Source organism: Hyperolius riggenbachi, chromosome 10 (genome assembly GCF_040937935.1).
Source record: "Hyperolius riggenbachi isolate aHypRig1 chromosome 10, aHypRig1.pri, whole genome shotgun sequence".
Lineage (NCBI taxonomy): Eukaryota > Metazoa > Chordata > Amphibia > Anura > Hyperoliidae > Hyperolius > Hyperolius riggenbachi.
In genome coordinates this window covers 222,866,628-222,892,676 of record NC_090655.1, presented here as the reverse complement: position 1 = coordinate 222,892,676, position 26,049 = coordinate 222,866,628, and the positions used below count along the sequence as shown (strand labels likewise).

The 26,049-nt window shown below is 45.6% G+C and overlaps 1 protein-coding gene across 3 annotated transcripts; it reads right to left on the bottom strand.

Annotated features, from left to right (window-relative positions):
* Window positions 1-662: 662 nt before the first annotated feature.
* Window positions 663-13,958, bottom strand: LOC137534591 (oocyte zinc finger protein XlCOF7.1-like). 3 transcript variants are annotated; one of them, XM_068256166.1, is made up of 7 exons: window positions 13,880-13,958; window positions 12,390-12,522; window positions 11,076-11,252; window positions 10,867-10,990; window positions 9,543-9,640; window positions 9,274-9,382; window positions 663-4,438 (listed from the first exon to the last, which is right to left on the bottom strand). In XM_068256166.1, the coding sequence occupies exons 2-7, from the start codon at window positions 12,462-12,464 to the stop codon at window positions 3,309-3,311; spliced, it is 1,713 nt and encodes a 570-aa protein (XP_068112267.1). In that variant the 5' UTR covers window positions 12,465-12,522; window positions 13,880-13,958; the 3' UTR covers window positions 663-3,308. The 3 variants fall into 3 exon arrangements, with proteins under 3 accessions (XP_068112267.1, XP_068112268.1, XP_068112269.1); XM_068256167.1 differs by having other exon boundaries at window positions 13,851-13,934; XM_068256168.1 differs by lacking the exon at window positions 13,880-13,958 and adding an exon at window positions 13,649-13,830.
* Window positions 13,959-26,049: the final 12,091 nt, after the last annotated feature.

The following is a 26,049-nucleotide window of genomic DNA, read 5'->3' as shown; positions in this document are numbered from 1 at the left end:
TTGTCTAAACAACCACAGAACACAGAGCAGTAGATTTCTTCAGCAACTGTATGTGGAAAAAAAGACTTCCTCGTGTGCTGTTCAGTTCAGTTCCCCTTTAACACTAATCTTTTCCTGATGCCAAAAACTAACCTCCCACCTTAACATTAACCCATTCCTGATGCCTAACTTAATCATTATAACCCCAAGAACTACAACTAGCCCTACCCTATTCCCTTACCCACCTAATCTATCCCAAACCCCAGCCAATACTCACCTTAAGTGGCCCATTTCATCCTCGCAGTCTGGCACCCAGTCTGTTATCTTCTAAGTGATAAGTTTCCAGCATCGATAGGAGGTACCTGTTGAGGATGTGAGTAGCTACCAACCACACCCAAACATGCACCACATATACCAATAAAATTAGATCCTAAGCACTCAGTGTTACTGCTTGTTGCAGCCACTTGCTACAAGATGTACTGCTTGCCATTATTAGGTTGTTAAAAAATGTGAAGCAGTGGCAAAACACAATGAATATATAAAAGCTGCATAGTAAAGAATTAGAATCTACATTTCATGTATCTGAAAAAATGTAGCCTGTCCAGTAAAAATGGCTATTAGTGTAACAAATATCCAACATCAAGATAATATGAAGCTAAAAAAAGGCAAACAATGCACAGGTATGGGTTGTAAAAGTATATTTGAACTTTATTTAAACAGCGTATGGGTCACAGAAGATCCTGCAGTAAGGAAATCTTAGCTAGCTGCTCATCCTGTCCTGCAAATAACACATGCGCACTTCCTGACAGCCATTGATTTTGCCCACAAGTGTGTGTTACTGGATTTCTCACATATCTGGGATCCGTTATCTGCACATTAGGTCTGGCCACTGACAGTCAGACCAAATGTACAGATGATTCCTATTTGTTTACATGCTTCATGTTTGCATGCGATCCCATCTGCAGCCTCAGCTCTTGTCCCACTACAAACTGCCTTGCTACACTACATTGTGCTAACAGTAAACTAATATCAGCCTACTTACAGGTAACAAAGGGTACAGGGTAGGAGATATGTACTGGTACCCATCCACTTGCAGATGGTACGCAGATCTATAGCTGCCAGTGTAGTACAAACAGATTTCCGATAGATTTCAGTACAGAAGTCAGCACGTGCGGCGTTGTCACTAAGGATGGTCCTGCCTAGGAGAACTGATGGAGAACCATGTGATCAGTTTGATCAGCTGATAGATTTGTAAGGTTCTGATTTGCTGGTCATGATCATCCATTAAACCAGGAAGCCATCAGAACTTTATAAATCTATCAGCTGATCAAACTGATCACATGCTTCTCCATGAATTTTTCCGAGACAGGACCATCCCTAGTTGTCACATGGTTCAAGCGGACCATGGGGAAAGAAGTGGGACACAAGAGGAGATGCGCCAGCTGATAGGGGAGCCCGAAGTTCGGGAGATGTATCATTTACATGGGAAGGAGAACGGGCATCAGGGGTCTGTCGCAACTACCGCTGTGCACTTTCTTTTGAGCGAGACCTTTCCAGCACACCGGATCAATCATTTCAAACAATTTTGGAGATAAATTGCTAAAAATGATGACCAGGCAGACATGTTGTGGCAATGATCTCAATCATCAATCAATCATTATGATTGCATTGGCTGGGTACCGACATCACAAATCGAGTAATGTGTAGGAACCCTTGAAGAAGAAAAGGAGATTAGAGTAAACAGATCTTCAGATGCCTCTTTTGCTGTAAGATCACTAGTCCTGTAAGCAGAAAGATAGTTTACTTTCTACTGCACAGTATTAAAATGTATACAGGTGTGAAGGATAAAATGCTATGGGGCCCGTAGTCAAGGGGGCCCCATGTGAGTGGCCAGTTGAGATAAGGAGGTCTACGGTTGGCCTAATGGAGTCATGCAGTACAGGTAGCCAGATGTGACCCGCCTCTTCCCCCATGCAAAGTAGCGTGAGTGGGGAGTAGGAGAGAACTTACATCACCAGGCTCCACTGGCGGTCTATTGTCTCCAGGCGCCTCTATCTCCATGACTACAGCACTCCCTCTAATCATATACCTTATTCTTGGGGGGATGATTTCTGGCTACGCCCCTGTCCTGCATACTGCGTTCTTCTCAACAGGGCTGTGGAGTCGATGGTTTCAATAAACTGAGGAGACGGAGTCACATGATTTTTTGTATCGACTTCACAGCCCTGGTAAGAATTAGACTAAGGAGTTGGGAGTCTGAGCAATTTTGGGTAACTGGACTCAGAGGTTTCATAAACTGAGAAGTCGGAGTCGGATGATTTTTGTACCGACTCCGCAGCCCTGCCTCTCAACTAGTCAAAAAGAAAAAGTAGTATCACCATTTTTAAAATCAAAAGGTATTGAGCATTTTCCAAGAGCTGCTGGAAGGCAATAGAGTAGAGGCATCCCATCACCCAGATGAAATCACTACTGCAGTAAGAAGTTACCTGAAATTGCTGCAACTCCAAGACTCAATACAGATACTTATTACATATGGGAAGCAGGTTGGCATGTATATACAGGAAGGACAAATGCTTAATAATGTGATTAGAATTTGAAAAAAAGTTATTATAGTCCTCCTCGTAACATGAGTGGCCAGTCATAGCAGGACAGAGGCAGGAGCTCAAAGCAGGCAACACAAAAATGGTTCAATGCAAGTACGGTGCATGTAAACAAATTGGCAGCTAATGGCTGCAGAAGCTTAATCAACTATGCAACATTTGCATAGCGGATCATGGCTATTTTTATTAGTTACCCCCAAAACAAAAGTTTATAGTTTATAATAATTTTAAAAAGTCAGATAAAAGGCATATTGCCAGAATATTTTTACACCTGGTTAGTCATTTTAAGATAGATAAGACACAAACGTAAAAAAAAACCCACCATACACAGAAAAGCAGCAAAAAGATAAAAACATGGGTCCATTATTTTTATATTTTAAAGGATAAGTGAAACTATTATATAACTCATACTTCCCCTGATCAGTAATGCAGCGTGTATAAGTGTTACTGTACTGGAAGCCACAAGAGGAAACAAGTTTATCTAGGAAGGAGGTGTAGAGAAAAAAAAGAACATGGCCAAAGACAAAGCCTTGGGGAACTACAGTAGAGAGCTACTTCCCCATTGAATGCTATCAGGGGTTCTCAGAAATTTGGAGGGAAACAAAATTATCAATAGAGTATAATTGAAGGGGTTATTTGGGGTTAATTGGCTTGTTTAAGTTATAAGTACACTTATCCTTTAAATGCCTGTCTCAAAGGAAGATCAACTTCTTTTCTAAAAAAAAACACTCAGTACGTCCCTCCATCTCCAGCCCAGGCGTACGGCTTTCCGAACATATGAGTGAGTTCATGTTTTGCCAGATGATATTTGAAAGTGAAGCACCTCCCACATTCCGAACATGAAAAAGGCTTTGTGTGGACTCTCCGGTGGCTGTTGAGTAGAGATTTATTAGCAAAACATTTCCCACACTCTGGACACGGAAATGGCTTGTAGTCCGAGTGAAGTTTCATATGTCGGTTGAGGACAGATTTGGAGGTGTAACATTTGCCACATTCTGGACAGGGAAATGGCTTATAGTCTGAAAAGGTCCTCTCATGATGTTTATAGATTGCTAGGTTATCTGTAAAACAGTTTCCATCTTCAGAAAAAGTCCCCTCTTCAGGTTCCATCTTGGGATGTCCATGGAGCAACCACTTATTACCAGAGCATTTCAGACACTCCTCATTTGAATGAAGACCAAGAAGAGATGACTTCTCAGAGAATCGCTCCCCACATTTGGCACATTCCAGCCAGCCTTCATCAGCGTTCATCTTCTGGTGCTCAGCCTTCTTTTTAAACTCGGGGTATAGACGTGGCTGATTTCCACTGTGGCTGCGCTGATGTCTAAAAAGATCTGACTCAACTGTGAAACATTTTCCACACTCCAAACATCCATGCATCAACTTTACAATGTCAGCTTTGTTTGGTTGAGGTAGACCTTCGTGATGCTTGAGGCTACTCCTACAATCTGGACAGGAAAATTGCACTTTGTGTGTGATGGTCTGATGTTCTTCAGGAGGTAACTTTTGCAAGAACCATTTTGCACATCCCGGGCAAAAGAAAGGTTCCATGACTCCGTGACTGTCTGCAGCGGAGTCCACATTATTGGCAAGGATGAGGTCATATGATGAGGTATGAGTTTGTCCACCTGTACGGCGATGCCCTGAATGGACATTTGGGGAAAGGGTGTACAGTCTATCAGAAGACAGGTCCTCAATGTTTATGGGTTCCTGTAATCTATCTCTGCTATGCAGTCTTGGAAGACGCTTCCTGGAACTTTCTCCTGCAGAGACCACTATGATATCATCATCATCCTCTATGTCGTAATCTGGAGACATTGTGAGGTGTCTCTGTGAGCTCATGCTGGTCTCCTGGTCACCTGTTGGGGAAACAAATACAAATAAGATTAGGTTTTCTGAAGTAACGTCACATAAAAAAGGAAAAGGTGCGGGGGGGGGGGGGGGGGCTGCATGCTGCATTTATCTTGGGAAACCTTCAGAGCATACAAATGGTTATGATTAATGGGACATATGCCTGTTTGCACTGAAATATTCCACATTGACTGTAACAAAGACACTTAACCCTCTGCACACTCACTTTGCACGTTCTCATGGAGATTCATTCACACAATTCATGCATGAACTACACGCTATCCCTACAGCTAAGCTAAAAGCCAGGGTCTTCGTTACATAAATAAAGTCTTTTGCATAGTCACATACACCACGCAGAGATTCCCCATTTAGTATGTGTCCTAATTCTGGCCCCATAACATGCATAGCACAAATGTGCAAGCATTAAGTGCATCAAACCTTTCTATAGATTAGGAGCACCTGTCTTTACTGTCCTCTCCTGGGACAGATGCATCAGTGCATATCATTACTACCCTCTACTGGGTGCATCAAACTAATCACCCAAGGAAGCTACCAAAATACAAAACGAAGACTTAGCTGTACGGATAGTGTGTAGATCATGCATGAATTGTGTGATTGAATTTGCATGAGAACTTGCAGGTGAGTGTGCAGAGGGTTAATTGTCTTTACTGCTGTGCCACACCACCTCCAGCACCTCCTCATTACATATTAAAATATTTAAATGTCCTAACTTGAGGTGAGGAGCTTTGACGTTGTGTTACATTGACTGTAACAGACTCGTCCAAGACTGGGAGTGCCAAAGCCTCCCTGTGGCCAGTCACCCAGTTTCTGCAGATGTGGAACATAACCAAGAAGTGTTGCTACTCTCTGCAGCTAATTACTCCTGCAGGAAAAAGAATATACCTGGTGTGTCTGCACCAAAACTAGCACAACACAGAACAGCGATTCCAGACTGGAAATGTAATAAACAAATGCACACATTTGTATGGTGCTTTTCTGCCGTCAGCCTCAGAGCTTAAAGTGTACCGGAGACCTCACACAGTAAAGATTTGAAAATTCCCCCGGGCTTCCTCCCACCCAATAAACACGTGTGAGTCCCTCGCCGCCCTCCTGCGGTCTGCCGTTCAGCCGCGTTCAGTCCCGGTAACAGGTCCAGTCTGGGTCTTCTGCGCATGTGCGGACCTCCCGCACATGCGCAGTAGATCCAGACTGACGTGACTGATCCAGACCAACGTGACTGATCCAGTTATCGGGGCTGATCGCGGTGACTCACGTGTTTATGGGGCACGAGGAAGCCCCGGGTATGTATCAAATCTTTGCTGTGTGAGGTCTCTGGTTTCCTTTAAGAGCTGCAGCCAATTGGCACGTGCTCAGTAGGCCACTCTGGAGCTTTAGGGAGTTTTGCTCAACGGTTCCCTTACTGGTTAGATACTGGCTCCAACCAAGATCCCAACCCTGGTCTTCTACGTCAAAGGTGCTGCCCTCAACCTGTACACTATCCAGCCACATCATTAGGAAAATTATAGCTTGTTGTAAATTGATGAGAAAATAGGAACTAAATAACTCTAAATTTTAAAAAAAACTGCAAAGGGTTAATATCAATATATTTTGTTTAGGCCACACCAAGCTTATTTTAAAGGATACCCGAGGTGACATGATGAGATAGACATGTGTATGTACAGTGCCAAGCATACAAATGACTAGGCTGTGTTCCTTTTTTTTTCCCCTTCTCTGCCTGAAAGAGTTAAATATCAGGTATGTAAGTGGCTGACTCAGTCCTGACTCAGACAGGAAGTGACTACAGTGTGACCCTCACTGATAAGAAATTCCAACTATAAAACACTTTCCTAGCAGAAAATGGCTTCTGAGAGCAGGAAAGAGATAGAAAGGGTCAATAGTACATAGATTTTAGCTCTGGCATACTTCAATGAAAGTGTCACTGAGCAAAAACAATAAAACAGTAAAAACTCAAAAAAATAGATTTAAATATAAAATAAAACTTGTGGAATATCTTAAAAAGTCATTTTAGGAGAAGGAAGATACAATAATTTCATTCATAATTTTCACCTTGGGTAGGACACCCAAGGAAGGACTTCAGTTCATGAAAGAAGAGCATGGTTCCATTTGTTCGTGAGCATGAACCCTTTCCAGCCCTATTTTACAAACACGCCTCCATGAGCACTTCTTTTATTCAGTATTCTGGGGGGATATTAGTGGTTGTGAAAACTGCATTGGCGGCGGTGATCCAAAGTGTCTGTACCTCCTTCCTCTGAGGGGAGCGGCTTCAGGGCGAAGAGAGGCCAGCACCAGCTCACACAGTGTAGCTCTGCCCCCTTGCATACGCACCAGCGTAATTCTATTATGCACCAGTGCGTGGTGCTGGAGGGGATCAAGGTGTTGGACTTTGTCTGATACTTTGATCCACATAGAACAGGGGTAGGGAACCTATGGCTCGGGAGCCAGATGTGGCTCTTTTGATGGCTGCATCTGGCTCACAGAAAAATCAGTAGGAGTTGATTCACTAAGCTACACTGCTCAAGCAGCGCAGCTTAGTGTGGCAGCGCAAGTAACATTTTCAAAGTAGTGCACGCTACTGATGTAGCATGCACTACTAACTTACTCACACTCTCCCCAAAACGAACAGCTGCTCCAATTGTCCCACTCTGGACAATGTCAGGTCCAGTGACTCTGTAGAACGAGATCTCCGGACTTTGATTGGCCCAATAGGCTGGCTGTCACTTGACAGGCAGCCTATTGGGCCAAAGTGTCCAATAGTGCATCTCGTCCTACAAAGTGAATCAATCCCCAAGTCAGTTAGCCAATTGTACAAGCTGTTAGTTGGTATTTCCCCTGTCTGGCTCTTTGGGAAAACGTTGCTAAAACCCAAGAGAAGCTGAAGACGTGTCTGACACTTACGCAGCCCGGCGGATCAACTGTATACACATCGCCATGGCACATAGGACTGGAATGGGTTAAAGCGCTAGTTCACCTTCCCAGATTTCACTAGCAAAGGTGAAAAGGGGAAAGAGAGTCATGTGACCCAGGATCCCTTCACAAAACTGGCAACTACATATGGACAGGAGGAATTCCCAAACTAGAGAACAGCTCTCACTCCTAAGCACAACGCAGACCATCTACCTCTGCTGTCTTTAGTGCTGGAAAGTTAGAAGGGTCATTGCTTCTGTTTGCTTTGCAGCTCAAGAAAGCAGATTACACATCAGACTCTCACGGCTGTTGTGTAGAATACAGTCTTAAAAAGACCAGAGATTTTTGACAACCAGTTACACAGCGTCCTTCATCAAACACCTCCCCCCGCCCAACTCTTGGCCATAATCAGTTTTTCATATTTGACAAGCAGCTGGTAGAACAATGGGAAAAGGAAGGAGTGGCATAAGCTGCAAAGGGACACCCAAAACACACACCCCCTGCAGCATGACACACGCCTAGTCCATGCCTCCAGCACCTGCACCTCTGAGGGACATTTGCTAATACCGGGAGAGGACTAAGCATGTTCAGACCTTAGGTCCTCTTGTGTGTGGCGCTCCATGAATACGAATGCATTATGTGCACGGACCCATGGCCCAGAAGTGGTTCCAAGAGGTCACCATCTTTATAGGGATCCCGAGATGAGAGACCTATGGAGGCTGACATATTTATTTCCTTTTAAAAACTGCACATTGCCTAGCTGCCTGGCTGATCATCTGCCTCTAATACTTTTAGCCATAGACCCTGAACAAGCATGCAGCAGATCAGGTATTTCTGACAAAAATCTGACAAGATTAGCTGCATTGCTTGTTTCAGGTGTGTGATTCAGATACTACTGGAGTCAAAGAGATCAGCATGACAGCCAGGCAACTGGTATGGTTTAAAAGGAAATTCGTATGGCAGCTTCCACATCCCTCTCACCTCGAGTTCCTTTAAAAGAGAACCCAAGGTGGGTTCTAAGAATCCTAATAGCAGACAGAGGCTGGCTGTGCATATAATCACCAGCCTCTGTCGCTATATATCGTCCCTCCAGGGCCTCCCTGCGCTCAGCCCCCCATAAATCACAGCCGCGCTGTCGACACACAGCGTGTCACCAGCCGACTGTTTACAATTGCCAATCAATCTGTGCCGCTCCCCCGCCTCCTCCATAGCTCCAGTCCCCGCCCGCTTCCCTTCCCTCCAATCAGCGGGGAGGGAAGGGACGCGGGCGGGGACCGGAGCTATGCAGGAGGCGCGGGGAGCGTCAGAGATTGATAGGCAATTGTAAACAGTCGGCTGTTGACACGCTGCGTGTCGACAGCGCGGCTGTGATTTATGGGGGGCAGAGCAGAGCGCAGGGTGGCCCTGGAGGGACAATATATAGCGACAGAGGCTGGTGATTATATGCACAGCCAGCCTCTGTCTGCTATTAGGATTCTTAGAACCCACCTCGAGTTCTCTTTAAAGAATTTCCAAGTAAAAAAAAAAAAAAAAAAACATGAAAGGAGCAAAGCAAAGTGGCGAAAATGGTCCGGATGAAAGGAGGAGGTGCTGCTGCTAAAGGTAATTGTTTATGTATACTCATTTGGAGGTTTGCTTGAAGGGCTTATACTTGCTTAAAGCGGGATTGTCATCATAAAAATCAAAATTGCAGCTGGACTGCGCATGCTCCGACTGGCCTCAACTGAAGGAATTACCAGGCCGAATTGCGGAGGATTCAGGTGGCGCGGGAGGACGGCGAGGGAGCGATCAGCCTGGAGGGGGCTGGAGGAAGCCCAGGTCTGTATAATTGAATTCTATCCCAGTCTCAGGTACATTTTAATTACTACTGACAGAGAGGGGTATGTGGAGATTGCTGCATTCAGTACCTATTCCTCACCTAAGCTTAGCTGTGAAGGAATCGCCACCTCCTTACACGACTCATCATCCCCCACATACATCTCGTCTTCATCCATGACGTCTACTTTACTGGTAATCACATTTTCTCTCTGATAAAAAGATGATAAACAGAAATCAACGTTAATAACAGCTGTTTGGTCTGGAGAATGAAACGCATGGACAGCCCTTTATCCACACCGCTAGGAACATTTACATACTGCAATGTACAACATCATTTTACTGCTTCCTAGGAGTCTCAATACCACCTACCTGAAAACGCTGAGGAATGGGGTGGTCTTCCCATGCATGATCCTGGGAATAAAGAGGACCTGTGCGTCTCACTGGTGGGTTTTTGTTCCTGGCTTCATCTGCAGGAAACACACAATGGCTGAATACACTGTCTCTATGCGTTTATCAGATGATAGAAGGATCTAGGCGGACCCTCCATACTGGTCTCTCCCTTTGTAAAACGTACCTGCCTCTGAGAAGCTTACAGCCTGGAGGACTTTATATTATATTTGATGGCTACACATTAGTCCTTCCCATTTCATGTGCATTCTTTTTATCAGAGGAAGTATGTATCTAAGGGCCTGATGCACAAACCACTGGCAATACTGTCATGCACAGGCAGTACTTTGCAATATTACCAATACTAACCCATTGCTATGATGGGGTGCCGGGACACCCTATTGGAAAAAAAGATACAAACACAATGGGAGCCCAAATGGCATACTATGTTTTGACGGGAGCAGACAAATGCAAATGGTAGAATAGCTGGCCATAAAAGAGGGTTGCAAAGGGGCAACCAACCACTGGAAGCAGGTGGAGACAATAAACCCGACACTCAGGGGGTCCAGATGGAACTGGATATGGTCGCTTTACTTGTAGCAAAAAAGGACTGGCTCTCATGCTGGTGTCAACCAAATGAGACCAGAGAGGACCCCTCAAACCTCGATGGGGGGGGGGTTAGAGAAAGTACAACACAATCAGGTAAAAAGGTGACCAAGTATTAATAAAACTAGGTTAAAGACACTTAAAAACTATTTTACTATTAAACTATTATACTATAAAAGCTGAGGTGGCTTACCTCAATAACGGCAATCCCTTAAGAGAAGAAATGTATTTAGCACAGGCAACGCGTTTCATGGGTCCAATACCCACTTCTTCAGGCCAATACAAGTGCCAGACTGAAAATTAACCAAAAGCATCAAGCGCTCGATGCTATAGGCTAATTTCAGCTCCTACACTTGTATTGGCCTGAAAAAGTGGGCACTGGACCCACGAAACGCATTGCCTGTGTTAAATAACTCTCTTCTCTTAAGGGATTGCCGTTATTGAGGTAAGCCACCACATTTTTTATGTTTTTAGTGTTTTTGACCTAGTTTTATCAATATGTGGGCGCCTCTTTACCCCACTGTGGTGAACGCATCGCTATGGTAAAGCATGTTGGGTTATTTGCATTATAACAACAGTTGCTTTACCCATCTACTGCGGGACGTGTTTATTGCACAACTTGCAGTACTCTGCTGGCCCTAGTACCGGCAAGTTAGATGCTTCATACTGTTCAATCCAATTAAAAAATGTCTTCGCTTACCCAGTGATGTGAGGGGTAGCTGATTCTCCATCATGATGTCCTTGTAGAGGTCCTTGTGTGTTTCTATATATTCCCACTCCTCCATGGAGAAATAGACAGTGACATCCTGACACCTTATAGGAACCTGACACACACAATGATACAGTCACCATCTCTACACATCTTTTGCTGGTACTGGATAAAATCCCATAATTTCCTGCATTGCTCACCTCTCCTGTCAGCAGCTCAATCATTTTGTTGATGGCTTTCAGTATCATCTTATTGTTGTTACGCTCAGGTATTCGGAAGGGAGGCGGAGACTCTGTGTTGGGGTCCTTTCTCCATCGTCTTGGCAGAGGGGGATAAATGTCATTCTCCAGAGATGCTGTCTTTACTAGGGAGTACCTCTGTGACAATCAGATAAAATGTCAGAGTAAGCAACTGCAGACCTATTGCTTTTTACAGAATCCACCCGAAAAACACCACCAATCTGGCATGTTTTGTTAACGGTTCACAAATATATTGTAGGCATTTGAAAAACGTGTGCACACATTCATATGAGATGTACATTTGTCCCAGAGTATAACAGACTAAAATGAATTATTCCTATATAAGACCTTTCCTATGTAAGTGTGATGCGCTGCCCCCCTCGCATTGCACCGCTAAAAAAGTGATGACCCTACGGCAAAGAGCGCCGACAGGGTCATATACATTAGGCTTACCCCCCCCCCCACACACACACGCCGCTCGCGCACCTCCCACACACCCTTTTCTGCCCCCTGGCAAGTGGCTGGAGAGGAAGTACGTCACAGGGATTCCTGGCTTTCACGTCGTATATGCGTCGTTCTGCGCATACGCAACGAATTTTAAATTTCTGAGCCGCACATTGCCTTCAATGCATTCTGCTGCAGAAGTTGCACAGTAAAGCACTGTTGACTTTGCAGTGGGTCGTCGGCGAATCAGATACTTCCAGCGCGACACGGAAAGTGTACTGGGCCCCGTACACTTTTTTTGCTGTTGCATTACCCTGCGTGCAAAAAGGGTAATGCAACGCAAAAAAATTGCCCATGTGCAAAAGGGGTCTGAATCTTTTGAAAAGCAGTCCCTACAAATGACCTATACAAAGATACCAGATGATCTCCCAACATACTGTAGATGCCACTACTCAGTAGGACTGTGCCACTGTTGTTAGGGGATTGCTTTTGAAAATAAAGAAAATCTTGAGAATCCCCTATGAGAAGTTGGACTAGTCCAAAACCAGTTAGGAAGAGGTCCAGAGCTACCAGATTGACAGCTACATAGGGAAAAAATAATTTATATTTACTCTGAGAAAAATACTCAGTACCTCTTATGTGTATGTGTAAATATGTATCTAACATTTTTCGTGATAGTGGTCTTTTAACAGAGGTAAGAGTGATGTCATTTGACACTCCAAGAACCCTCTTGCCCATCCCTTCACCACAACCTCTCCACTCAGCTTTGTGTTGTATCAGTAGAGATAAGAGAGGAGTGATGACATGTGACACTCCCAGAATCCTCCTCACCTCTCCAGTCAGCAGGTAGATGATCTCCAGGGTAATGTCTACTATCTTGGTAATGCGACTCTTGTCCTGCTTCATTTTCGTTGTGATTTGTGAACAGTGAGTCAGTCAACAATCCCAAGAATCAGTTCATGAACTAAGAAATCAGAAGAAGAAGGCATTAGTGTAGATCCTCATGAATGATACAAAAAAATAAACCAATAAATAAGAATTAACACTCTTGCACAATTTTTTAAAGCTTTACAAGTTTTGTAAAAAAAAATAAAAATAAATAATAATAATACCTGCTGCACCAATTCATAGACTGACAACTCTTTTTAAGTGACCTACAGTTGCCTGCTCACTTACAGCTAGTCTGAACCCCTCCCCTCTTAGTCACATGCACATGTATAGGGAGGAGCGATTGTTGTGAGAGCTGAAGCTGTGCCTCCCTACTGCCTATATCTGTGGTATAAAGGTGCAACTTTAATCAAGAAAAGGGGGGGCTGGGAGCAAGCAAGTCATTAAAAGTTCACTATATTTCTCTATATTTAAGGATCTATTCTACGGTATAAACTGGTGCACCAATTTTTTTGTGTGTGTGTGTGTACAAAACAAATTTTTGGGGCGACTAGTCTAGTTTAGGGGACCCAACAGGAAACGTCATAGGGAGCAGTAATCAATCACATAACCCTCTACAGCACAATGCTTTGTGATTGGCTGAATAGTGTGGGCGCCCTTTACTACAACCAATCTGAAACCTAGCTGTTTGAGAGAGGGCTGTCCATCTAATCACATTAGCAGAATTTCCCTGTGAGGTTTCCTGCTGGGTCCCCTAAACTAGACGCCAAATATATATATTTTTTTTTGTTACACACGATGATCTATTAAATGTACATAAAAAATAGATACATATAAAATTCTGTGCCCGAGCTTAGAATGTAAAAGCTATAACCCACTAACAACATCAGCATGCTGCCCAACCACCCAATGCTGCTAGGTGGAATTTCCCTTATTTTAATGGTACGATCATGGTTGAACCATGGGCTAAGCCAAGACTCTGGAATTTAATGAAGGAGTGGGAACCAGTGTTCCCTAAAGCAGAGAACAGGTAACTCAACACAGATTGCAACTCAACTTAGAGCTCATACTTAACTATTGAGCTATGGCCAGGCAGTAGAATGGTACAGTCCAATCCAGTAAACGCCAATCACATTTATTGGCTAATGACCACCTCCAACGTACAATATGTTTTTACCAGGTGCCTTCCTTTACCCACACACCTTTCAGATCTCCTCCTTTACAAACCCCATCAGCTCTGCAGGCTTGGAGCTTCTGGGGTGGGGTGTGTCATGCCCCTGATCATGCATTGCCACATATGCAAAGTTCCTGGGTGGCCACAATTCTGCTGTAGGGCAGGGTTTCCTTTTTTCTCACCACTGAGGGCTCACATCAAGGCTCCTCCAGGTAACAATAACAGCTTACCTAAAGAAAACGAATAGAAATGCCATTACCGAATTTGATCACATATCAGTTGCAGTCTTGCTTCTGTGCTATTATTGTTCAGACAGGAAGCTAGTAATAAAGTTCTCGCCTGGCTGATAATCACCTGACTTCCAGCCTCTGCATTCCGATTTTGCCACAGCTCTGCGTTCCAAATGAAGGCGGTGTTCGTATTGTACCACTGCCATCTTGTGGCCAAAAATTACAATGCAGTTCATGGATCCTTTCTCCGGGTGTGTACTGAACATGCCTCTAGTGGCCAACCTTGGTTAATTTCATATTATTATTATTATTATTATTACTGTATATTCCTGCATATAAGACTACTTTTTAACCCTTGAAAATCTTCTGAAAAGTTGGGGGTTGTCTTATACACCGGGTGTCATTGATGCCGGGTGATACGCCCTATCCTGTTACCGCCTCTCAGATCTCGCTGCTGAGGACTGCAGTGAAGCAGCGCAGGCGCACGTGTGTGAGATCTGAGAGGCAGAGAAGCAGGTAAATAGGATACAAGGGTGGGCCAGAAGGGTGACAGAGGCGTGTTTTATGGGCACAGCGCAATCTATTCTTCTATACCGCTCTGATAAACAGGTAGACAATGAGAGCTGAGTAGGCTTGCTCATCCCGAGTAACCATGAGTGGTTACTCGTGATTCAAATGAGGATTAATTGCTGCAGGTATGCGGTGGGGATATAAGGTGTTAATTACCTATAGTTCCCCGGTCCGGGCCGTATTCCAAGCAGGTCGCACGCGTCCTTTTGGATGCGTTGCAAGCCTCACCACTGCGCACTTACAAAAATCCCCCAAAGCATTGCATTAGCAAGAGCTTTTCAAATCAAAAGCGCTTAAAAAGCTCTTGCAGTGTGATCCAGGCCACAGCCAGCCTTACAATCTTTCAGAATTGTAATTTATCATGGATAATGGGGATCAATTCTCTTTATAAGGTCTGGTATACAGCACAGCCAATGAGTTTGTTTATTCTTGTTATACTGGTAACATGTTTCTGGGATGGACAGGGTTGGAGGTTGATCTACTAGAGTTTGCACAGTGATTAAACCAGTGGTTGTGCCATTTTATGGGCGGACTAGTCTGGTCAGGCACCCAGGGTGAAGCATTGGAGGAGGGAGCAGCACAGGCGTGGAAGGGGGAGAAGCGCAGTCTATGTAGAGAGCGCAGCAGAGCGAGAGGTAAGTGACTCACCATCTGGCAATGGAGAGACACACGGGATCTGTCTTCCTCTTCGGCATCATGAGACATTGCCTAACATTGTCCCCGGTTCTTCAACTCTCCACTCCCCCCCCCTTCACCTTTGTCCCAGGTCCTTCACCCCTTCATGCACCCCCCCCCCCCCACTTTCTACCTTGTCTACTCCCTCCTTCTACAGGGTTGCTCTCAGGTACTTTTTTCCCTTCATTTATCACAATTTTCCCCTCTCTCCAACCTTTGTCCCAAATTCTTCACCTCTCCTTGCTACTCCCCCACCCCCTTCCTTTCCACCTTTGTCCCGGATCCTTCACCCCTCCATGCACCCCCCCCCCCCTCCTCATCCCAGGTTCTTCACCCCTCCTTGCTTCCTCCAGTCAATCTTTGACCTGGGTTATTCACCTCTCCTTGCCTTCTCTCCCCTTCAATCCAAGTTCTGCTCTCTCTCTGTTTCCTCTCCCCTTCTTCAGGGTCATTCTCAGGCAAGTATTTTAACAGCTTCAAGGTGGATCTCTCACCATCAGGCATGGTCGGAATTGCCCATTTCCGTTACAATTCCGCATTCCGTCATATAGAAATTCCGTTACCGATCCATTCCGACGGTATACCTGGGTAATTCCGCGGAATTCCGTTTAAGTCGGAATTCCGCCCGAAAAATTTTAAAATTCCTCCTCCTCCTCCATCCATCCATCCATCCAGTAGGGAATTGCAGATTTTCAAAACAGCTTATATACCATAGCTGGGATTTGAACCCAGAACCTAGTGTGTAGTAGGTATGTGTCTTAACCTCTAGACCATGACCCACACTACATGTTAAAGCTGGCGGTAGCATAAACCATACTTCCATTATGATCAATTCGATAGAAAAAGTAGCATGATTAAGGATTTGTACTTTTTGAAAAGCATGCCTATATACCATAGCTGGGATTTGAACCAAGGACCTAGTGTATAGTAGGTATCTGTCTTAACCTCTAGACCATGACCCACACTACATGCTAAAGCTGGCGGTAGCATAAACCATACTTCCATTATGATCAATTCGATAGAAAAAGTAGCATGATTAAGGATTTGTACTTTTTGAAAAGCATGCCTATATACCATAGCTGGGATTTGAACCAAGGACCTAGTGTATAGTAGGTATCTGTCTTAACCTCTAGACCATGACCCACACTACATGCTAAAGCTGGCGGTAGCATAAACCATACTTCCATTATGATCAATTCGATAGAAAAAGTAGCATGATTAAGGATTTGTACTTTTTGAAAAGCATGCCTATATACCATAGCTGGGATTTGAACCAAGGACCTAGTGTATAGTAGGTATCTGTCTTAACCTCTAGACCATGACCCACACTACATGCTAAAGCTGGCGGTAGCATAAACCATACTTCCATTATGATCAATTCGATAGAAAAAGTAGCATGATTAAGGATTTGTACTTTTTGAAAAGCATGCCTATATACCATAGCTGGGATTTGAACCAAGGACCTAGTGTATAGTAGGTATCTGTCTTAACCTCTAGACCATGCCCCACACTACATGCTAAAGCTGGCGGTAGCATAAACCATACTTCCATTATGATCAATTCGATAGAAAAAGTAGCATGATTAAGGATTTGTACTTTTTGAAAAGCATGCCTATATACCATAGCTGGGATTTGAACCAAGGACCTAGTGTGTAGTAGGTATCTGTCTTAACCTCTAGACCATGACCCACACTGCATAGTAGTAGGTACCTGTCTTACCCACTAGTAAGGGAGAGGCTGCAGCCTCAGGGCGCAGTGTAGGAGGGGGTGCACAATTCATTCAGCTGTCATTCCCAATTGTGTTTGAAGCAGAAATAAGAAAAGGTGATACATGGCAGCGACTGCAAGCCAGATAAGTAGAGATTAAGGTGTTGGGGGTGGGGGGGGGGGGGGGCCTGGGGCACCTCTTAGTGTAATAGCAATCAGTGTGTAACAGCTGGGGTGGGAGGGATGGGGGGGCGCACTTTGCTGTCTCAGCCTTGGGTGCTGAAGGACCTTGTCCCACCTCTGACCACACTACATGCTAAAGCCTGGCCCTGAGTGTGGTTGATGGTCTAGAGCAGTGGTCCTCAAACTAAGGCCCGCAGGCCGAATGTGGCCCCCTAAGGCTTTCTTACCGGCCCCCCCACACAGAAAATGTATTGCTTATAAATGCAGTCAGCTACATCTTTAAATATTGGTGGTCCACATATGGAATAGCAGTGCAGCACCCCCCATCCACATGGAAGCCAGAAAGTACAAATCCTTAATCATGCTACTTTTTCTATCGAATTGATCATAATGGAAGTATGGTTTATGCTACCGCCAGCTTTAGCATGTAGTGTGGGTCATGGTCTAGAGGTTAAGACAGATACCTACTATACACTAGGTCCTTGGTTCAAATCCCAGCTATGGTATATAGGCATGCTTTTCAAAAAGTACAAATCCTTAATCATGCTACTTTTTCTATCGAATTGATCATAATGGAAGTATGGTTTATGCTACCGCCAGCTTTAGCATGTAGTGTAGGTCATGGTCTAGAGGTTAAGACACATACCTACTACACACTAGGTTCTGGGTTCAAATCCCAGCTATGGTATATAAACTGTTTTGAAAATCTGCAATTCCCTACTGCATGATATGGATGGATGGAGAGGAGGAGGAGAGAGAGATTTTTTTGTGGTATTCTGGAAAATTCCGTCGGAATTATAACATTTCCGCGGAATTCCGTTTGAGAGGTATAGGAATTCCGATTGACTACCGGAATCGGAATTAACCTAATTCCGGCCGGAATCAAAGAATTTATAATTCCGCGGAATTTTCCGAGCATCCCTACTCACCATATGTTTTCATTCATCCACATGGACTCATTTTTTCTTTGGCATCACACTTTACCTCTGACATTACCTACATCCTCCATGTCAGACGCAAGTACAGACATCTTTTGTGTGATGGACATTCTCCTACTTCTTAATTTTCACTTTCAGATTTATCTTCGCCTATGGATCATTGAAGGCTTTGGGCTTTTTGTCTTTTTCTGTGTCCCCTATCCACCATATAATATTAGTGTAAATGTGGCTGTGTATATAATATTAGTGACCACTCCCTAGGATTCGCACCATCTAAAATATTACTTTTATTTCAGCTTCTTAAAACATAATGGTTAAAATTCCACATGCGGGTATGTCCTTGATGACGCACAGGCGTTTCGGGCCATCACAGGTGCTTTCTCAAATCATAACAGGATTCGTCTTGCATAAATGACAACAAACTAAACAAACTACTGTAAGGCTAAGTTCACACTGAAAATGCATACACGTTAATGTATGTGCTTGAAAGCAAGCATTATAACGTGAGTTTGTACGTATTTGGTCCACAATGCACAAAAAAATTGCATGCAGTGGTGTGCTTGTGAAAAAGCTTTAAGCCAAAATGTATAGTGTGTGTGTGTGGGTGTGTGGGTGTGTGGGTGTGTGGGTGTGTGGTGTGTGTGTGGTGTGTGGTGTGTGGTGTGTGGTGTGTGTGTGTACATGTGTGTGTGTACATGTGTGTGTGTACATGTGTGTGTGTACATGTGTGTGTGTGTGTGTGTGTGCACATGTGTGTGTGTGTGTGTGTGTGTGTGTGTGCACATGTGTGTGTGTGTGTGTGTGTGTACATGTGTGTGTGTGTGTGTACATGTGTGTGTGTGTACATGTGTGTGTGTGTGTGCACATGTGTCTGTGTGTGTGCACATGTGTCTGTGTGTGTGCACATGTGTCTGTGTGTGTGCACATGTGTCTGTGTGTGTGCACATGTGTCTGTGTGTGTGCACATGTGTCTGTGTGTGTGCACATGTGTCTGTGTGTGTGCGTGTGTGTGTGTGTGTATGTGTTTCCTACACACACATACATTTCCTACACCTACACTGTGCATGAGTAGAGGGTTGCCTTAATGTTCACTGGACAGCATTCACTGTAAGGCCTGGTTCACACTGCAAGAGCGTTTTAGCACTTGTGATTATAAAAAGCTCTTGCTAATGTAATGCTATGACTGTTCTCACTGGAGCAGTGTGATTTTACAAAAATCCCCCATAGCATTGCATTAGCAAGAGCTTTTCAAATCAAAAGCGCTTAAAACTTGCAGTGTGATCCAGGCCACTAACCCACCATCTTACAACTCACTGTTTAACAAGTCTCAGAGAGGACCACATAAAGAACTTGATAATTTACATATATACATATTCAACATAGCATTCCACCAATCAGGATCCCAGAAATGTTGCCCCCCAGTCAATGCATGTAAAACATCATTATATATATCATCCCACACATGTCCATCCATGAGCACTTATACTGTATATTCAGGACACTCACCAAGGTGTTATCAGTGTTAAAAACACGGAAAAAGCACAGAAAAAAAACACAGGCTCCTTGTGTCCAATGGCTGGGAGGCCTACAGCGTCTGCTCTAGGACTTCCCCCAATCAGAAGCAGGCCACTGGCTCCCCTTATCCACACTCAAACAGCCAATCAAAGCCCCGAAGCCGTGCGGGGAGATCCACTGCCCACAGCAGGACGTCATCATATCCCCAGGCCAAAGCCACCGACAGCGTCCGCCGCACGTATGTCAGGAGCACGTGATCGGAGTCATCCGCATCACGCACTCCCGCCACCCAATCGCCAGAGGGAATGCAACGTCCGCCCGGGAACAGGCTCCAAATGTCAACAAAGAGCATGTGATCGGAACTGTCTGTATCACGCGCTCCTCCCCGCCAATGCAAGCCGGTGTTGTGTCTGATTACGCTGCCTGTTAATTTGCGCTGCCCCGCATGTGCAGTAGGAGACTGTGTGTCCACAGTTCCTATTTAATTATGCTGCTAGTGGTAAAATACTAAATATCTCTGCTTCCATACATCCTACACTCCCCAAATTTTCAGGGTAGGGAGGGAACCCCCGAACTACCTCAATGCCAAATTGCAGCCCCCGTCCCTGGGTGACGGTGCCCTTTTATACGATAGGGGGCCAATCATGGAGCTCTCTAACTGTAGGTAATCCCTGTTTCAGAATCGGCCAGTGTTTGTTAATGCTGTGAGCAATCCTATCTGACAGAATATTATATGTCATAACCAGGGGCGTAGCTAGAAATGACTGGGCCCCATAGCAAAAAAAAATTATGGGCCCTCCCCCCCCCCCCCCCACGACCTTCCAACCCCACGGACCTCGGACCTCCCACCCAAACATTTTGTGGGGAAATCTGATTTCCCCACAAAATGCAACCAGATTGTCAGCAGATTTCCCTACAATATGCAACCAGATTGTCGGCAGATTTCCCTGCAATATGCAACCAGATTGTTGGCAGATTTCCCAACAAAATGCAACCAGATTGTCGGCAGATTTCCACACAATATGCTACCAGATTGTCGCCAGATTTCCCCGCAATATGCAACCAGATTGTCGGCAGATTTCCCCACAAAATGCATCCAGATTGTTGGCAGATTTCCCCACAAATTGCAATCAGATTGTCGCCAAATTTCCCCACAAAATGCAATCAGATTGTCGCCAAATTTCCCCACAAAATGCAATCAGATTGTCGCCAGATTTCCCCACAAAATGCAGTATATGTAGTTAGGTCTATAGTGGGCTAACATTAATTACCTGGAGGGAGGGTGGTTGGGCAGGCTGGCACACTATTTGCGGTGCAGGCACTGCACCGGGTAGGCAGTTAGGTAGCTGGGTGGGAGGGTAGGCAAATAGGTAGACTGGTGGGCAGTTAGGTAGCCGGGTGGGAAGTTAGGTAGAAGGGTGCGCAGTTAGGTAGCCGGGTGGGAAGTTAGGTAGCCGGATGGCAGGGTGGGCAGTTAGGTAGCCGGGTGGGCAGTTAGGTAGCTGGGTGGCAGGGTAGGCAGATAGGTAGCTGGGTGGGCAGTTAGGTAGCTGGGTGGCAGGGTAGGCAGATAGGTAGCTGGGTGGGCAGTTAGGTAGCTGGGTGGCAGGGTAGGCAGATAGGTAGCAGGGTAGGCAGATAGGTAGCTGGGTGGCGGGGTAGGCAGTTAGGTAGCTGGGTGGGCAGTTAGGTAGTCGGGCAGGCAGTTAGGTAGCTGGGTGGCAGATAGGTAGCCAGGTGGGCAGCTAGGTAGCTGGGTGGGCAGTTAGGTAGCCGGGTGGGCAGTTAGGTAGCCTCAGTTAGGTGGCAGGGTGGGCAGTTAGGTAGCCTCAGTTAGGTGGCAGGGTGGGCAGTTAGGTAGCTGGGTGGCAGGGTAGGCAGATAGGTAGCTGGGTGGGCAGTTAGGTAGCTGGGTGGCAGGGTAGGCAGATAGGTAGCAGGGTAGGCAGATAGGTAGCTGGGTGGCAGGGTAGGCAGTTAGGTAGCTGGGTGGGCAGTTAGGTAGCCGGGCGGGCAGTTAGGTAGCTGGGTGGCAGATAGGTAGCCAGGTGGGCAGCTAGGTAGCTGGGTGGGCAGTTAGGTAGCCGGGTGGGCAGTTACGTAGCCGGGTGGGAGGGTGGGCAGTTAGGTAGCCTCAGTTAGGTGGCAGGGTGGGAAGTTAGGTAGCCTCAGTTAGGTGGCAGGGTGGGCAGTTAGGTAGCTGGGTGGGAGGGGAGGTAGCTGAGTAGTTAGTGGGGTAGGGGCCCGACCCTTATCCCCCCTGCCTCACCTGCGGTCCCCCCTCCTTCCATCAGCGGCTAGAGATGGCCCCACGGCAGCCCTACGTCACAGGGGGCCCGCAGCTACCTGTCCTGAGAGGACTTTTTTTTTTTGTTTTATTTTTATTTTCGCCCGCCCGCCGCCCCCCCCCCCCCCACCTCGGGTCCCCCCTTAGCGGCGAGAGAGCGGCATACACAGGAAGCTCCGGCCGGCGGGGTAAACAGCCACTAGAGGTTCAGCTGCCTCCGGGCTACTGTGTCCCCACTGTATTGCTGCTCGCACCGCTTCTATTGCGAGCAGCAATACAGTGGGGACACAGTAGCCCGGAGGCAGCTGAACCTCTAGTGGCTGTTTACCCCACCGGAGCTTCCTGTGTATGCCGCTCTTTCGCCGCTGAGGGGGGACCCAAGGTGAGGCGGGGGGCTGCGCCGCCGAGGTGAGGGTGAGGGAGGGGGGGGCCCGGCCGGCGAAAAATAAATAAATAAATGAATAAATTAAAAAAAAGACCTCTCAGGACAGGTAGCTGCGGGCCCCCTGTGACGTAGGGCTGCCGTGGGGCCCCGTAGCAACGCTATGGCGGCTATCCCCATTGCTACGCCACTGGTCATAACACAAGGAATCCTCTCAGAGATTCCCAACTTCACTCCTCTTAAGAATCAAGATTAGTCACTGCAGGTCTCAATACCTCATCAAGAAAAATGGCTATATTTGAAAAAAAATAGAATCTATCCCCGATACTATGGGGCGACCCGGGGGATCGATAAGGCATTTATGTATCTTAAGGAGAGTATATAGGATTGGAATCCTGGGGGAATATTTTGTCAAAAAATGTTTTAGATCTCTATAACCCCCCTGCGTTCTGCCTCATCTGAAATGCTACTAATTTGTTGCCTAATATTGGCAGTCGGGTCATAGGTCAGTTTCTCATAAACTTGTTCGTCACCTAGTTGCCCAAAAATCTCTTTTTTATACTGTACTGAATTCATAATGACCACCGCTCAACCCTTGTCTGCTGCTCTTATTGTGATAGATTTATTAGAGGACAGAGATGAGATAGCCTTCCGTTCCTGTAAAGAAAAATTGTTAGTAACATTTTTAATCTTTTTAGATTTGAAATCAGATCTCAGGAGCTTCACATCAGCATTAACTTTTCCCATATAGGAATTGATCACTCCATGAGTAGCAGGAGTGAATCTCCTAGTGTTCCTCAGGCCCCATTCCCTTAGTTGGATACAGTCCTCTTTGTCATTAGATCTTGGTTCTGGATTCAAGAAGTACCCACTGCTAAAAAACTGTTTCAATTTTAAAGATCTAAAAAATGTAGTGAGTTCCATGTCTATTGAGAAAAAATCAGGGAAGTGTGTTGGACAAAAAGACAGTCCTCGATTCCGGAGTTGACGTTCTGCTTCGCTCAGCACATAAGAGGATGTTCACCACCAGATCAACAGGAATTATCTTCCTCTCCTCAACTGCATTCTGTAGTCGTCTTTCGGTCTCCCTTTGTTTTTTCCTTTTGGTATCTTTTTCCTCCTCTCCGCTTACGTTGTCCGATTGGACGGATGGGTCGTCTGTCGTCTCTAAAAAATCTGACGATGACTGTTCCCCCCCTCCTTGGGGACACGGGGTTTAGGGTTTCTCCTTGGATTCCTGGGCTTCATAGGTTTGGGGTGTCTAAATGGTACTTCACCCGTCCCCTTTGCCATCTGTACACATATCCGACTGAATAGTCTTGTGTGTGTCTCTATGAAATTTAGCCCGTTTTATTTCCTCTAGAGAAACCTTCTATTCCTTCATCATTAACATAAGATGTCGGAATTAGTCAAATTATTCCTTTTCCATCATCTCGGCCAGAGAGATCGTCAAGATTGGCGGAATGCTATGTTGAATATGTATATGTTACGGCCAGAACCCGAAGTTTGGCCACTTTTAGTTCTGGCCGGCCACTTCGGGTTCTGGCCGGCCAATGTGCGAAGTGGTCACTGCGCTGCGGCCAATGTTAGAAATGGATTGATTCCTGTGACATGAATGTATCTTCTGGCCGCAGCGCAGCGGCCAAACGTATAACCACTTAGTTAATTTATTATTTATTTATTTATTATTATAGAGTCGTTCGTCGCACCAGGAAAGCAGAGCGGGGAAGCTGCAGACATCGCTTCTGCCAGCACCCGCTCTGCAAGAACGGCAGGATTCCCCTGCCGCGACGAACGACTCCGGGGGGGGGGGGGGGGGGACGACACTCGTGTCCCTGCCGGCTGCCCATAGGAGAGCGAGAGAGGCGGGGGGAAGGAGGAGAGAGAGGCGGGGGGGGGGGGGGGAGAAGGAGAGAGAGGCAGAGAAAAATCCGGCGGCTTGAATTGTTACATTGCCGCCGGCTTAATTGCATTAAATTAACTAAGTGGTTATACGTTTGGCCGATGCGCTGCGGCCAGAAGATACATTCATGTCACAGGAATCAATCCATTTCTAACATTGGCCGCAGCGCAGCGGCCACTTCGCACATTGGCCGGCCAGAACCCGAAGTGGCCGGCCAGAACTAGAAGTGGCCAAACTTCGGGTTCTGGCCGTAACATATATATGTAAATTATCAAGTTCTCTATGTGGTCCTCTCAGACTTTTTAAACAGTGATTTGTAAGATGGCGGGTTAGTGCGGGCCTGTTATGATTTGAGAAAGGACCTGTGATGGACCGAAACGCCTGTGCGTCATCAAGGACATACCCGCATGTGGAATTTTAACCATTATGTTTTAAGAAGCTGAAATAAAAGTAATATTTTAGATGGTGCAAATCTTATGGAGTGGTCTACAGTTTACTTGTGACTCCAAAGGTGATTCCAGCACATCGACTCAACCATTTGTGCAGCAGCAATTACTTATTACATATATATATAATATTAGTGTACAGTGTATGGGCTGTGCACATAATATAAGTGTACAAGTGTATATAGGGCTGTGTATATGACATTTGTGTATATAAGGCTATGTGTATAAAGGTAGTGTACATAAGGCTGTGTATATAAACTACCTATAAAGTGTTAGGGTTTATAGGACTGCATATATGCTGTTAGTCGCATAATTAGTATTCTCTGAAAGGCCAAATGACACTACTTTTTGCATTCATGTAAAAAGGACACCGGGAAATTTGGGTGCAGGGTGAAGCCAAAAAAGGCTCACCCTGCTATTGCAAATTTCCCGGCGGCTTACATTACCATTCCCCCTCCAGACTGCCATGGACTCAGGGCAGGGGCGTTTTTTAGGCATAGGCATTACAGGCCACTGCCTGGAGTGCCATTGGTCCTGGGGGGTGCCATGCCCCCAATTAAACCCTGCCCCCTGAACTAAGCACCGCCTCCAAGACCCTGACTCGTGGATGAAGCCACACCCCCACAGGTGTTTGTAATTCCTTCTGTCCCCTTGTGCCACCTCTGCCTCCCTGTGTGTCCCTCTGTCCCCTTGTGCCTCCATCTGTCTCCCTTCATGCCTCCTCCTGTCTCCTTGTGCCACCTTCAGTCCCCCTGTGCGTCCAGAGATGGATTAAACTGAATTGTCTTATATTCTCTATTGTGTGGTGTTTTTATTTTGGGGAGAGAGACATAGGACTTCTTGCCTGGAGTAACAAAAAGTTTGAAACGCCCAACTCGGGGGTAAGATGAAATGTGACTGCCAGCTGCTGCTTGCGGCCAAATTGCAGTGTTTTTTTTTCATAATTTGAGCTCCGTCTTTTGCTGGTGCCAAAATTACCCTCAAGCACCGCTATAGTCGTGATTCACATTACAGCCTATGGCGGCGCCCTTTTTACCCATCTTGCTACTTTTCATGGTCCCTGCATTGTACCCCACAAGCACACTAACTACACAGCAGAGAGTAAAAGTTTTTTTTCAGTCAGCAAATCATTTTGGGGTGAATTTCTAGAATACTCTACAACAGGGGTCAGGAACCTTTGTGGATGAGAGAGACATGAATGCCACATATTTTAAAATGTAATTCCGAGAGAGCCATACTATATGTTTCACGCTAAATACACGTACAATTGGAGCAGCAGTTAGTTTTGGGGAGTGTGAGTAAGTTAGTAGTGCATGTTACAGTAGTAGTGTGCCTACTTTGAAAATGTTACTTGCGCTGCCACACTAAGCTGCGCTGCTTGGGCGGCGCAGCTTAGTGAACCAACCTCTATTGATTTGTCTGCGAGCCAGATGCAGCTTTTAAAAGAGCCACATCTGGCTCCCGAGCCATAGGTTCCCTACCCCTGGTCTACAACATGTCTGAAAAACCACAGAAAAGCTGATATATCTGAGGGAACAATTACCATTTTTATTTTTCATACATTTATTTGTCGTACATCACATTCCACAGAAA